This window comes from Dryobates pubescens, chromosome 1 (genome assembly GCF_014839835.1).
Source record: "Dryobates pubescens isolate bDryPub1 chromosome 1, bDryPub1.pri, whole genome shotgun sequence".
NCBI classification, from domain to species: Eukaryota; Metazoa; Chordata; class Aves; order Piciformes; family Picidae; genus Dryobates; species Dryobates pubescens.
Window position 1 is genome coordinate 63821216 of NC_071612.1, and position 16220 is coordinate 63837435.

General features: G+C 41.5%; 1 protein-coding gene across 1 annotated transcript in view; it reads right to left on the bottom strand.

The window, feature by feature from the left end:
- The window catches only part of LOC104300419 (musculoskeletal embryonic nuclear protein 1), a 48755-nt gene that overhangs the window by 18144 nt on the left and 14391 nt on the right, over window positions 1–16220 (bottom strand). The window contains exons 2-4 of the mRNA XM_054167338.1: window positions 11123–11171; window positions 9114–9209; window positions 5108–5229 (exon numbers count right to left, since the gene is read on the bottom strand). Coding sequence (XP_054023313.1) covers window positions 5108–5229; window positions 9114–9209; window positions 11123–11171 — 267 coding nt within the window. The remainder of the gene's footprint in view (window positions 1–5107; window positions 5230–9113; window positions 9210–11122; window positions 11172–16220) is intronic.

Here is a 16220-nt window from a genome sequence, read left to right on the forward strand (position 1 = left end):
CCCTGGCACAGCTTGAGACTGTGTCCTCTTGCTCTGGTGCTGGTTGCCTGGGAGAAGAGACCAACCCCCTCTTGGCTACAACCACCCTTCAGGTAGTTGTAGAGAGCAATAAGGTCTCCCCTGAGCCTCCTCTTCGCCAGACTAAGCAACCCCAGCTCCTTCAGCCTCTCCTCATAGGGCTTGCGCTTGAAGCCTCTTCCCAGCCTCGTTGCCCTTCTCTGGACACGTTCAGGAATCTTAATGTCCATAAACTGAGGGGCCCAGAACTGGACACAGGACTCAAGGTGTGGCCTAACCAGTGCTGAGTACAGGGGCACAATGACTTCCCTGCTCCCGCTGGCCACACTATTCCTGATTTTACACCTATCATGTATAAATTACATGTCTAGGATAAACTATCAAATCAGCAGAAATCTTGTTGCTGCAAGAAAAGCACATTAAGGCTGGAACTGAAAAATTCTGAATGCTCAGCAGTGAGAACTGCAGCAGCATTTTTTGCATTTTTGCAGAGGAACCTCGACCGACTGGACAGATGGGCAGAGTCCAATGGGATGGCATTTAACAAGTCCAAGTGCCAGGGGCTGCACTTTGGCCACGGCAACCCCATGCAGAGCTACAGGCTGGGGTCAGAGTGGCTGAGAGCTGCCAGACAGAGAGGGACCTGGGGGTGCTGATTGACACCCGCCTAAACATGAGCCAGCAGTGTGCCCAGGTGGCCAAGAGGGCCAATGGCATCCTGGCCTGTATTAGGAATAGTGTGGCCAGCAGGAGCAAGGAGGTCATTGTGCCCCTGTGAGTACAGGTTAGGTACAGGTAAGGCCACACCTTGAGTCCTGTGTCCAGTTCTGGGCCCCTCAGTTTAAGAAGGACATCGAGACACTTGAATGTGTCCAGAGAAGGGCAACAAGGCTGGGGAGAGGCCTTGAGCACAGCCCTGTGAGGAGAGGCTGAGGGAGCTGGGGTTGTTTAGCCTGGAGAAGAGAAGGATCAGGGGTGACCTCATTGCCCTCTACAACTACCTGAAAGGTGGTTGTAGACAGGAGGGGGTTGGTCTCTTCTCCCAGGCAACCAGCACCAGAACAAGGGGACACAGTCTCAAGCTGTGCCAGGGGAGGTTTAGACTCAAGGTGAGGAAAAAGTTCTTCACTGAGCGAGTCGTTCGTCATTGGAATGTGCTGCCCAGGGAGGTGGTGGAGTCGCCGTCCCTGGAGGTGTTCAAGGGGAGATTGGACATGGCACTTGGTGCCATGGTCTAGTCGTGAGGTCTGTTGGGACAGGTTGGACTTGATGATCCTTGGGGTCTCTTCCAACCTTGGTTATACTGTGAGACTGTGTGATACTGTGAAAATGCTGGGCAATGAAAAGCTGCCCTGTCCCAGTGTATGCTACTGTGGTCAACCACTCTGTGGAAGCACATCTATAGACAGCACTTGAATGGGACACCTGTGATTCCTTTATCTTGTAACTTCTCTCTGTTCTTCAAATCCTGAGAAATTTCCTGAAAAAGCAAACTTACAGAACTACTCCAAGGTAAATTTTAAAAGATTTTAGAGTGCTATCCTACATGGGTATAAGCAAACCATTCTGCAAGCCACAAATGAAGAGCTAGAGGGAAAAGAGGCATCAAATGTAACGTTTAAGCTTTGCCACGTGAGAAGCAAAGACAAGCAAAGAGACCATAGCAAGATTTAGTTTCCAACAGAGTTCATTGTCAGCAAGAGGGATTTGGTCACCTGTTTTCCTATGCACAGCAGCTAAAGTAGCCTCAGACAAGAAGGGAAGGGGGAACACAGGGAACATTCCCTTCAGTACAGATCATGACTGCTTTTCTCCTCTTTACGTACTCAAGTACATTAACCAATTTTGCACTTCTATTAAAACCCAGCTGCTGATGTAATGAATCTGAAGATACAAAACTGAAAATATGAAGACACATCTAATAAACTTGAAAAGTTCAGGCAGAAAAAAAGCCCTTGAGGGAGCACTGTGCTACTTTGGTTGTAAATCAGCGTGCAGTGCTGTCCTGCTGTACAAACACCAACCATTTACCAGTGCTGACATTTTGGTATCCATTCTTTCCTTGAGGCATTTATTTTTAAAAACTACCCTCCATATAAAGAAGAGGCTTTTAAAACCAGCAGGACACTGCTATTTTTGTGACAGCTTCAAGTAATGAATCACCAGGGATCAAGTAATGGAGCTAAGAAGGGAAATGAGCTCACAGTGAGAATTAACTTGAGACAAATGATTATTTAGGCTCTAGAAACACAAACAACATCACTCAATCACAAGACGACGCTTGGGTTGGGTTTTTGGGGGTCGGGGGAGCTTGTTTGTTTACCTACACATGCAAACAAACTGAAATCACACTGATCTCCAAACTGAAGGCTTAACTACTTCAGATAAAATGCCACAAATCTTCAATACCTTGCAAAGAGCTGACACCTCACCACTGATGTACGCTAAACATCCATGCTGAACTTCAAAATACTAACTTTAAACACCCTTGTGACCCCACAGGAATGCATTTTAGCCTCCTCTTCCACTCTATTTGATTATTTTAAATAGTCTCATGAAAAATGAGCTTTTCTGGTGTCAAAGTGAGAAATTTTAAATCAAATAGCAATGTGAGGGATTCACTTCAGAAACAACAGCAGTGCTTAACAGAAGAGGGCAGCAAACAATCCAGTGCAGCTTGTCCTCTTCAGACAGTTTTCTTACATAGAGGCCAACCCTACTGCACAGCCTTATTATTAAGAACTTCCCACCTGCTCTCTACTTCTCTTCCACACAATAAATGGAAGCAGATTTGGAATATGCTTTTCAATAGCCCTTACAATAGCTTGATTAAAAAACCCCAACACAATAAGGCCAGGAAAGCAGATTACTGAAGATACAGAAAACAAAGTAAGTCACTAATAAAATCCACAGATTCATAGAATGGTTTGGGTTGGAAGGGACCTTAAAGATCATCTAGTTCCAACCCCCCTGCCATGGGCAGGGACACCTTCCACTAGACCAGGTTGATCAAGGCCTCATCCAACCTGGCTGATACCAAATTATTATCCAATTATCTGGTATTAAAAAAGAACAATGATTTATACAATTGCATACATTGCTTACACAAAAAGAATAAATACTTGATATACAAGTTTAGATATTTCAGATGTCTTGACTCCAAATGACCAATGAATCAGCCACAGACCACCTCTGCAGTAGAACACAAATAAGTTCATTTATTGATTTTAAGAGCTTAAGTCACTGCAGCCACAGGTGCCTCATAACTGTCTAAAACAAAACCAGGTTTGTTTTGGAAGTTAGTAAGAGATAGAAACAAATTTCAGGAGAAAAATATATTTCCCACATTGTCCCATCCTGCACAGACCATTTAATGTTAAAAAGACATTAAAAGGGGGGAGGAGAACAGATCACAAAAAACAACCAGGATGCTATTAGGAAGAAAAGCACTCATGTCAAATATTGCATTTTAAGTACTACCTATAATTGTAACAGATAAACCAACCAAGTTTTTTTGCTCTTAGTGGAAAGGCAATTTTATATGGGCTGAAAGCTGTTCAAACATTTTTAAATGGCTACAGGCCAAATCAGCCATCAGAAAAAGGGACTTTGGGCAACAGGTCTCAAAGCTCAGTCAGAAGGTGCAGCTCAGCAATGTCTCAGCTCTTTCCTTGCCCTTTTTCCTTCCCTGGGCATTGGTGCTTACTTAATCCTCTAGAGTCCCAATTCTTGGAGGAACTATTTACTTTTCTACATATAGTCAATTTTCTGATGAATCACTTCCCTGAAAAGTCAGATGTGTACCAGTCCAAGGAAAGGAGTGGAAATATTGCACCATGGCACATGGGAAAAAACTCCAGATAAACAGGGATGTGGCAGTGCTGATTTAAACAGCTTAAATGGTCATAAACTGTATCCTAAGAGATACACATTTAACATGACAAAAAATGCCTTAATGGTATAGGCAGTTATTTCTTCTAAGACAGGTGCTTGTCATTGTCCCCATTTTAAACCTCTGACATTAACACACACAGCAATTAAAGCTAATTAATGGTAAAATTCCCAAGCTTTTAAAGTACTTCAACTTGGCACAGCCTTTATTTTTTTATTCTTACTGTCAGCCACTTAGGAACATTAAAAACAAAGGAACCTACAACCCCCAAACACCTACCAATGATAATTATGGAGCTGCTATGAAAGTTTTCACTTTGTGAGGCAAACATCTTAATATTTTTTTGTTTGTGTCTGTAGTGAGGAGCCACAGCTCTCTTACAAGGAAGCCTCTCCTTCTGTTCCTAATTCAAGGAGCTTGAGACTATTTTTTTTTTCTTTTAGCATCTATATAGAAAGATCTTCTGTTCTCAACATCCAGACAAAACAGTCTGAAAATAACAGGTTGAACAGAATCAAATGTTGATGATATCTCAGATATCCCACCATGTCTGCAAAACCACAATTTCTGCAGATCAGTGCACTTCTGTGGCTAGTGTAACAGAAGTCAAACCCCACACCTTCCTGTGAACGTGATTTCACAGAGTCTATCCCTTTGCCTGTACAAAAGACACGTAATTTTCATCAATGATACAAGTCCCACATACAGGAGTTAGAATGACCATTACTTGAGGAGAAGCACAGCCCTTCTTGCCATTCCCTTCACTCAAGGCATGTGGTTGTTTACTTTAAAGAGGGCTGGCAGAACTCTTAACCCGTATCTTCAGACAATGGCATGTGGTTCAGTGACAGCTTTAATAGGACATGGCCTCCCAGCAATCATTTATTTTACAATGTTTCAAAGTAAAACTATCATGCTGTTATTTTTTCCATGAGATGAGCCAATAACATAATTTATTCAATCATTCCTAAAGCCCAGAGTTCCAAACTCACTAAATGCTTAGAGACTTTCTGAGCTTCCTAAGAGGAGGTACATGCCAAGATACAGAACTTGAAAGAACCCTTATGACAAGTTGAAATAATGAAGTGACCACTATAATCATTGTGTAAAGACTTTAAGATGGGTTAGCTCCTGGGTGAAGTAGTCAGACTGTACCCTGAAAAATCAATTCAGTGCAAGAAGAGAGACATTTATTACCATATTCTCCAAAGCGAAGGGACTCCCACTGCTGCCATTCCACAATGCTGCTAACTGCGCGAATCCCGATGTAGATTAACAGCATTCCTAGGGTGGCATCTAGCAAGAAGTTGATAAGGTACCTGAAAGGGAAAACCATGAAAGAAATGAAGGAGCAAGGGTCCATTTTCTAGAGGTTCAGTGTATTTTAACACCAAGATTGGGAAAAGATCTGTATGCATGTTGAGAAGCCAGAATCTTAAAAACAATCACTGACCCGCTTCTGTAATTACAGAATTAGTCTAAAATTCAAATAGTTTAGGAAAGTCTCAATATTTAATTTCTGTCCTTAAAGCTAAGGTCCACTCTGGAGCATATTCTATAGAAACTCTAATACTCATTCAATTCTTTTAAATTAAACCCAGATTTCCTTTTTACCATTGCCCAGTTCGCTCAGCATGGAAAAACCTCTATTTGAATAAAACCAAAGGAATAAAAGGAAAAGTTAAAGACACTTTAGGGAACTGGAAAGTAAAAAACCCAACCTAACCCACTTACATTCCAAGAGGCACAAACACCACAACTAGACAGTTTTTCTTGTTAAGACAGCCCCTCCAGGGCTCAACAAGGAACAATGAGCAGTGGAATACTATGTCTGGACAGTCCCATCATGACCTAGGCTAAGTTTCTTCCTAACACTATGGAAGCTAAAAGTGATTCCCTGCCCTTCAGTTCTTGTCCAATGTGAAATAACCAGTAACAAGCCTTCCCAGAAATAAACATCAAACCAAAACAAACCACCCCTTGATGGATGCACAACTGCTGCACTACTAGTTTTATGGTTTCAAGATCCTCTGGGATTTTGCCTATGCTTCAAGAAACCAGAGATTACCATGGGTCTCAAATGAATTCTTAAGTTTATTAAATGGTGCAGCCAAAATTCAGAGCATTTTTTAAGTCTGATTTATTTACTACCACTAATTTTAGCTGAACAAAACAGCTGCTGAGAAAGAACCAGTTGTAAAACACATAGCAAACCCCTGCTACTGAGATTGTTATTTGGCAATTCCAAATAGGTCAGGTGAACTCTACAGTCTATGGGAACTTATCTGCAGGGATCACAGGATGTTAGGGGTTGGAAGTGACTCTGGAGACTGAGTCCAACACCCCTGCCAGAGCAGGACCATAGAATCTAGCACAGGTCATGCAGGAATGCACTTGGATGGGTCTTGAAAGTCTCCAGAGAAGGAGACTCCACAACCTCCCTGGGGAGCCTGCTCCAGCGCTCTGTCACCCTCACAGTGAAGAAGTTCTTGCATTGAGGTGGAACCTCCTATACTGTAGTTTATATCCATTGCCCCTTGTCCTATCACAGGGTGCAACTGAGCAGAGCCTGTCCCCTCCCTCTTGACACTCAGCTCTCAGATATTTATAAACATTTATTAAATCCCCTCTGTCTTCTCTTCTGCAGATGAAAGAGAGTCAAACCCACGAGAACAAAAGAGTACCAGAAAGGGGAAAGCAAAGGCAGAACACATACATTCAAAACAGTAAAGGGGAAGCTGTTTTGACCCTGAAAATCCCATTCAAGAGCAGCTCAAAAATAAAAAAGCAGCAGACAAACCTTGTTTCAGCCAACACCTACCCAGAAACTTTCTAAAAAGATCTCTATTTTCTAATAGCTTTGTGTCATATCAGATTTCGAATGATCTTCATATTAGACAAAGATTAAAATCAAGGATCGGTGTTTGGCAGCGGAAACACAGCAATTCCAAGCCTACACGAGTCATTGGAAGGCCACAAGGGGCTGCTGTAAGCCTGCAGCAGGAAGGCAGCCATCGGGAGCAGGGAGAAGAGCTGTGCCAACACCTATTGCACATCGAATCGCGATTCACAGCGCAGGCCAAGCATGCCTGGCATTCCCAACACGTCAGTCTCACTACACGTGGGCAACAAGCTGCCTCGGTGCTGCATTAGCCCTGTTCACGTGTAACTGCTCCACCAGCACAAACATAAACAAGTTGCCGCCACTATCGGATAAAGGCATCTGGCTGAGAGTTCAGCAAACAAAAGGCTGGGGGCTCATACAACCTACCCAGCCTACTGCACAGGGCCAGCTGAGCACCCTCCACTAGAAGAGCGCTGGGTGCTTTTATTTAAAATTCTTCAAACAACCACCAATCTGTCGAGGTGTTTTAACAGATGTTTTATCAGCTTTGATATGATCACACATCTGCCTGCATTACAGCACCACGCTCCCAAGCTAACAAACGGCAACTTCCAATTGTACTTCCTCCCACACTTTGAACCACGACATTTTCTGAAGCTCCATTTTCTGGCTTTGTTCTGAAAATAATGCACAAGCTACAAAAGAAAGAACAGAAAACTCTCCATGGTTGATCTTGCTGAGTAAAAATTATTAAAGTCACAGACAGAAACATTGCTTTTAACTCACTGATTTAGACCCTTGCACACTTTTTTCCCAGGAAAGGGTAAGTGGCTTTGGCTAACACTCCCTGCTATTTCTGCTAACAACGAGGATCCTTGTCTGAGGAACTATGCAGCTCCACACTGTAATTTTTGTTATCCTGAGAACACTGAATAGCAGTTCTCTGCCTTAGCCTCCTGCTTTTTGTGTCATGCAACACATACACGAAAAGTGTATGACAACAAAGTTATGTGGACTACATTAAAACATGTAGAAGACAGCGTGCATTATTCTTTTGTTTTGAAAACTCAGCACTCAGGACAAAATTATTTCTGATTTCAAAATACTGTAATAAACAACTGAGCTTTAGGTTTAAACTCTGGCAAGTTCAGATGTGCCTTGGTTTGCTTACCTGAATATACCCTTTACCATATAAACCCAGAATTAAAGTCATTTGAACCTTCCAGTTTTAAAAATCTATCAGAAAATTCTTCAGTCAGTAGGCAAGGGAATTCCTACAGTGATGTCTGGTATTACTGGAGCCACTGTGATTATAACTTAAACTTAGCAGTTAGTATGTTAAATGCATTTTCCCTACTAAAACGCTTCGTATTTAGAACTTGTTGAGAAGCAGTGTTTTGCTTGCATATTTATAGTATGTAGGAGCACAAAAGAAATGGAGGAGGTAAGGAAAGTAGACCAGGCTTGTGAAACAACACAAGCATACTCCTTGAGCTGTACTGTAGCTCATCTGTTTACTAAAGGATGACAGTGAGCAGATGCCATTAAAGGAACTGCACTGGTTTTAAAGGGGAAATTACCAGGCTTTTAAAAGTAATTTCACAGCTTCTATTACCAGAAATGTATAAGCTTCTTTTAGCATGAGCCCTATCAAGAACAAACCCAAACAATTACCATTTGCTTCAGAAGCAAATGTAAAGAGCCTGATGGGGTCTTAGTCATAAAATCTTCAGGTTTAATATACTACAGTGACATGCTTATCTACTTAGTCACACTGCTCCAAGCGTGACATTGCAAAATTAATTCTGGTACTAACTGCCTGGCTCCTGAGCAAGATATCCTGCTTTTAACAACATGAAAATAATACTGCAGCACCTAATGTAGTTTTTAGAAGAAAATCCAAGCATGAATGATTTTTGTTAAATGTCACTGAAAGCACAACCTGAGTTTATATAAAGCCTTGCTTGCAGCCTTCAGTGCAACTGGAGGTTGGTGTACACCACTTCCTGTTCCTTTGGCTCCTAGCACCTCCTTCAGTAAACAGCCTCATGTTACACCATGCATCTTAAGTCCCTGTTCATTAATTGGAGAGGACAAAGTAGTAAGAGTCTACCCTCAGTCTAAAATATCTACATACAGCCGAGGAACAGCTTTCCCAGGTCCTGACAGCTGCGAACTGAAAGAACATTACTATGATCCTTGATTAGCTAAGCTTAAGCCACAGGTTTTTGGAAGTGATTGATTTTTACCATGAAAATTAGTTTCTCAGCTCTGTGTTGCATTATCATGCACATACACCATCAAACTCAACTCCCAAAACTTCCACAAAGACCAATTATTCTGAAATTAGACACTCACAGTGAACAAGGGTCTTCTTCTGTAAGGTCTGATAAATAGACATTTGCAAAGTGGATGAACAACATTCCTATGGCTTGCTTGGAAGTATCTAAAAACCTGTACAGAGGAAAAAAAAAGCAGCTTTTAAGACAGACAAATTTGTTTACACCACAGTCAGGCACCACAAATTTATTTGAATTAAAACTCCATCTCAATTATTAATTTTTTTCTTCAAATGAGAACAGCAGAAGTGATAAAGCATCCTGGTGTTTAGCTTATTGAACAATGTTCCATTTCAAATTCTGCTCCTCTTTTTCCCCCCCTTGAATATTGACAACAATAAATCAAATTATACTTTACCACTGCAAATTTAAAGTCTAGGGATATCCTCTTGGTATCATAATGGTTATCCAAGAGGTAATCCTCACTAAACCTAGCTAAATCTGTAATAGCCTCCTGTAAACAATGAGTATCCCAGCCTCACTAGACATTTCTGTCCCTTTACTTTTAGGCATTTTTAGCAAGTTTAGGGCACAGACCAAAAAAAAAGCAAACACCACAAAACCACCACAAACCCTCATGATGTGTTTGTTGGTGAACAATCTACTAGCTGGCTAGCAAGTCCTTTATTTACAGTATTTTGCTAAAAAAATCAACATATTTTTGACCTAAAAGTGTGAAGTGTTCTCACTGAATTTTTCTGCAATATGACAGTTTAGACCAAGTTGCAAAGGAATGACAACCTTGGAAGCATTATCTCCAAAGCAGGTGACAAAGAGAGTTTACTTGCAAGGATTAAAAAAAAAAACCCTAAAAAACCAAAATCACTTAGGGATTGATTCAGTATTGACTCCAGCCCTTGCACAAAAGCAAAACTTCCAGTGCATGCATTATTAAATGTTAAATATAGGAATTGTATCGAAATTACTCTCTAGGCAATTTTGCCTGTGGCTTCCACGGCTAAAATGATCCAAACACTTCACAAGATCCTAACAACATTTAATGCCTGAATTCACCTCCCTTCCCTGACAACTTTATCGTAACGTTGCATTCATTGCACGACACAAAGTGTTGGAGATGATGCAGGAAGTTACTTATCTAATACACGATATTGTAACAGTAAGATTCTTTGCTTAAAAATTAAGGGCTATCACTTGTACTACTCAGAACTTCAGGCTGAGGTAGTCTGTAGCACACAACGCTATTTTTTCAATAAAGGTCAGGATTAGCTTTGAAAAGCAGCATTGTATGAGACAACTTTAAACCACTGAAGTCCTCAACAACTGGAAGGACACCTTCACATCTACAGCAGTCTTAAAACCAGTACAGGTTATGTTGGCATTGCTACAACCCAACGACTTTTAAAAAGAAATAAACCTTTATAACTTATATTTTTTATGGCTTATGTATTTGTATGCTTTACCATACTGCTATCTTAAATGCAACAGGATAGCTGCAGAAAGGGGAATTTTGGTTAAGTCCACCTGACAGCTTCTTGTAAGCTTATATAGACTTTATGGTTATGTTCAGGTGACAGCTGTAACTTTTCATCTTCAGAAGGAAGCACAACTTGAAGCCTTATGTTAGGAAGAAGTTCTAACAAGTTGTTCTTCATAGAAAGAGTGATTGCCCATTGGAATGTGCTGCCCAGGGAGGTGGTGGAGTCCCCATCACTGGAGGTGTTTAGGAAGAGGCTGGATGGGGTGCTCGGTGCCATGGTTTAGTTGATTAGATAGTGTTGGATGATAGGTTTGACTCGATCTCAAAGGTCTTTTCCAACCTGGTTAATGCTATTCTATCTTTGTAGAGATTCCTGAAGTGTTTAGTAAGAAAGCACTAGCAGAAAAATGCACAGAAAAGACCTTTTTGTTGACTCATGTATGGTGATATTTTTTTCTTTTTGTTCCTCACAATCAGTCATCAATTTCTTGCCATCATGTTTTTAATCACCATATGCAAACAATCATTCCCTTCAATTTCTAAAACATGCAAGACACAAGAAATTGAAGCCTAAACATGCAGAAACCTACCATATCCTCCAGGGACGTCTTTCATGCTTTGGTTCTCTGAAGCGTTTTACTAAGAAGAAAAAAAACAACACAACAAACACAAACCAAAAGAAATGTTGAAAACAATCAGCAACTTCCCAAAGCAAGGTTTGCAGAAACATTACATTTTTTCTATAAATTAGTTCTTCCACAAATGCATTTCACTTTATCAATCTCTAAGGATACATTTTTAAAGGAACTGGCTCCGTTCTGTCACCTTCAGGTTCCTACAGATCCATCGTCTGACTGCCAATGCACCTCACATGTAAAACTCATCTATTACCCACCACCATCCCCTGGCCTTAGCTTTTATGACTGCCCATCCAGAAAATTTAATTTCCAATAGGAAAGCCAGTATTAGAAAAAGCTGTTTCCTTTGCTCACCGGAGACCAAAAGTCAAATTGGAATAGAGGGGCAATCTGCAATATTAGAAATAAATCAAGTGAAGTAGTTTTTTGAAGCTGGAAGTTTCAAATAGGTTGCTGTATGCAAGTTATGCTTACCTAGCTTACAAGCTTTTAAAACCCATATTGGTTTATGAGACAATCATAACTTTTTCCACAAGTAAGGCAATTTCCCCCATACAATTTCCATTCTCATACAATGCAGCATTGAGGGTCACCCGAATGCCTTAAAATAATGACAATTCACCTCCAAGGTGGAGGGGGCAGCATTTGCAGGGAGCACCAAGCTAACTACTTGCCATGTAAATGTCTGTCATTGCTTCTGACAGCAGAGAGAAACTACATTTCACTCCCATATAAAAAAAATCTTAAGAGACAAGAGGCAAAGAATGCACATTTGCACCAATAAAGTGGTAGTAACAACACTGGCCAGCAGTTTTCTCTGTGAACAGCATGCCACGTATATAAAACCTCTGTTACGATCCAGTAACAGTTAACCAGTCAGCAGTTTATGACAACTCCTCCTCAATCAGACTATGGACCACTTCAATTAGTGTTGCTTTTGCACAACTGAAGCCACAAAGGGTCATAAAATAAATTAATTTTCAACTTACAGTGGAGTTTGTGCGAGATGCTTTTCTGCTGACTAAGGAGAAATCAAACTGGTAAGGTTTGTGTATTTCAGGGGAGGCAAAGTTCCAAGTTCAGGCTTTTGTTTATTGTTACTATGAAGAAGCTGTATAGACCTGCAGATTCACTTCTCTATTCACAAACAAAAAAACCCCACAACAAAAAACAACCAACAAAACAACAAATGTTTTTGGAAAAGCACATTCAATCCAATCCAGCTAACAGCTGATTGTGTTGTTTCGGGATTGTGTTATTCTATGAACACCACTTCAAGTGTTATCCACACTGAGAACAAGACTTCAGAAGGTCTGTTTCTCTCAGGCTAATTCTGAAAGCATTTTGTTGGAGTGAACATTAAACAAGAGAGTTGACTTTCAAAGCCCCTACAGATGTCTTCTGGGAACGTATTAGATGTCTGATCACACCACAAACACCCACCCCCCAAATGAAATGAGACAATCTGTTGAAATGCTTCAGGAGCTGCTACCTGTACACTTGAAAGTCCAGCAGACCCATATGAAACAAGGTTGTTTTCTCAGCCTAGCTTATTACAGCTCCATGTCCGTGGTCACCAGGTATTTCTGACATCTACAAGTACGGCCAGGTACTTTCCTACAGACCCTTAATGCAGCACCCAGGTTGTGCTGCCTTCCCAACACAATATATTATCACATCAGACTGGTTCAAGTTGGGGGCAGTTTACCTCCTCTTCCAGCAAAGCAGCACATTTTCTGTGTAGCTGTAGACAGCCAGGGCTTCCCCAGTAAACTGAGTTAAAAACCAATAGGCCACACCAGTGCCATCAAGGTTCACAGAGTGTTTGCAATTAAAGTAATTTTGTAGCCAGAAAACACTATTTTTCAAATACTGATTCTGTACATTTTTCAAAGCATCTATCAAACTGGAGAGGGGCAAGCAATTCTTTCACTTGCCTTCCCCCCAAACATGTCATGATTGTAGATGCTCTCAGCCCCACTCACAGTTTCTCTTGGCAGTCTGCATTGCCTCAGTGTAAACTCTGAGACGTGCACTGGTGTGTGTGTCAGCTGACAGATGGATCTCAATCTGTCAGCTTCTCACTGTGAGAGGTGGTACTGCTCCATATGCTTTGATTCGGAGCCTTATACTTGCACCAGCAAGAATTCACCATATTTAATATTAATTAACTAATAATGTTCAGAATTTCATGCTGAATTACAAATGAAGAAAGAAGTGCTGCTTGTTTATACAGTCACTGCCAGAATTTTTCAGGGAAGGAAATAAAAGCACTTCTGCCAACAAGCCTGTGAGCTGCCAGATGGACAGATAATAGATAAGCATATAAGGCAGAGTATTGCTAATGCAAAATTCAACTTCATTAAATTGTTTCCTGCTTCATTGAAATTCTAGAAATAATTAATGTCAGAATACTGTGGAAGGGTTGCTAACAGTTACTTTAACACAGGAGTTTTGCAACCAGTGTTCAAGAAAATGGAACCCATAGGAAAGAATAAAGACCATATATAAGAATGGAGACAAGAAACAAACCCAAACCTCTTCAAACTGTTAATATGAAAAGCAACACTTGAACCTTGCACTTGGAATTGAGCCTTTCCTCCTCTCTCTCCTTCACCTGCTCAGGAAGGCCCATTGGGAATATTTTGCTGATGTAAAGTGACTTCAGTATGGATGCTAGAACACCCAAGTTTCTGGACGGCTGCTCAGGTAGCAGCACCAAACTGGCCCATCACAAACACCGGAAGTGTTGCCACGGCTCACGTGTTACTGTGTTTCTCAGACACATGTCCTGGCAGCTTACTGATTCCAGTAAAGACCAAAGAAGATTGGTTTAGCTCATCAATTTGAAATAAAATTTATAAGAAAATAAAAGAAGCTAAAGAATATTGAAGATGTTTGAATTCCTCTACAGCTCTGCCACAATAACACTGCTCTTCTGAGGACAGAACTGAGAATTTCATCTGTACTTCCAGTGCTGCTCAAAACTCTTTCAAACATCAGTCCAAGACAAAGCATGTGCCTTAATGTTCTGTTTCATAAACCTCCTACACATCTCTGACACCAGGCCTCAGCAAAGCAGAAGCTGAGCTAGCCAAACAGAAGAGGAAAACCAAAAGGAAGGGAAGGTTTGCCAGGATAAGATCACATTCACACATCACACACGCACACCTGCTCACGTGTGCACGCAGTTTCAGCAGGGACAGAACCAGATCCTGCTTGCAGGTGCACAGATAGTGGGCACAAGGAAACGGCCACAAGCTGCAACCAGAGAAATTCCAGCATGACAGAAGTAAAACATTTCCAATGAGAGCAATCAAACTCTGCAACAAGTTTCCCAGAGAGGGTGCAGTGCCTCACAGCCCTTGAAAATTCACCTGAAAAATGTTTTGACCAAGGGGACACAGGCTGGCCCTGCCCCATGCAGGAGTTTGGAGCAGGTGGCATTTAAGGCCCTTTTCCAACAAAAATTGGGCCACAAGTCTAAAACTTCTGTTATATGATGCTTGAAAGCTCCAAGATTTGAACCAATTACCAAAGGACCAAAATATGGCTAACTAAACCCACCCACACACATATATATGCATGCACAGAATTCAACAGTGAGAAATCTGCTAGAGTTTGAGCTTCCCCTTCAGTGTCACATCCTGAGCGCGTTGAATCTCCCCCAGCAGGTTTGTTTTGCTGGGCTTCCCAAGAGCTGTGCTCCAACCAGACAGATCCTCGAACATAGGTGTCATAGGATGAGCATGGTGTTAACTGCAGGCTTGCTTTGATGTTACTTCACATCATGCCCCACGTTCAAATACTAAAGTTTCCAGTGGAATGCTGTTTTGCTAATGATGTACGGAGTAACAGCTGCGGAGTTGAACGGAACATTAGCATCCGAACTCAGAATAGGATGCAGGATCTCATATGGCTCCTCTCAGACAACTGAATTATTTTCAGAACATTTGGTTATCAGGAGAACATATGCATCATAGGTTGGATCCTGTAATTTCTAACCCTGTTAAAAACTTGTGAAATCAACTACATATGCAGGCCAGTTTCCAATTTTGTTTTTTTAATTCTGTTTAGGAAGAGTGTCAAAAACACTGGCCTGCCTGTTAGTATCAACACTTTGCCCACAACAGGGGGAACTGTGTCTGTTTTGAAGCAGCCCACGTGCACTAACAGCTCCTGAACATTCTCACCGCTATGGAATGACAACTACTGGTGAGTTTTACATTACCTGGGCTCTTTACCATACATTTTAACTTCCCTCCCTTTCCAACTACAGCAAAGTGCCCAGCAACAAAGCTGGAGAGGGGTTTGGAACACAAGCCCTATGAGGAGAGGCTGAGGGAGCTGGGGTTGCTTAGCCTGGAGAGGAGGTGGCTCAGGGCAGACCTTATTGCTCTCTCCAACTCCCTGAAGGGAGGTTGTAGCCAGGAGGGAGTTGGTCTCTTCTCCCAGGCAACCAGCACCAGAACAAGAGGACACAGTCTCAAGCTGCACCAAGGGAGGTTTAGGCTGGAGGTTAGGAAGAAGTTCTACACAGAGAGAGTGATTGGCCATTGGAATGGGCTGCCCAGGGAGGTGGTGGAGTCACCATCATTGGAGGTGTTCAGGAGGAGACTTGATAGGGTGCTTGGTTGCATGGTTTAGTTGAATAGGTGGTGTTGGATGATAGGTTGGATGTGATGATCTTGAAGGTCTCTTCCAACCTGATTTATTCTATTCTAAAGCATGTCTTGCGGTTTCACTTTGTCCCCTCTCCCCTTATTTTCTTTGTCACAGCATGGAGAGAATAAGAAATTACAGCTTTCAAATTAACACTGCAAAGAAACAACATGCCTAATGAGAACAAGCTAAAACAATGCCTTAGAGAAATACATACAAGTGTGTAAACCACTATCACTTGATTGCCAAAAGCTTTTGTGACACTTGAGCTCAGCATCTCCTATGCATTCAGTTTAAAAAAATTATAGGAATGTGTGTGTGTGTTTAAAGAGAGGTAATAAATATGATTGTAAAAAAAGACCCAAAGAACCAGTGTTTTTGGCTTGCT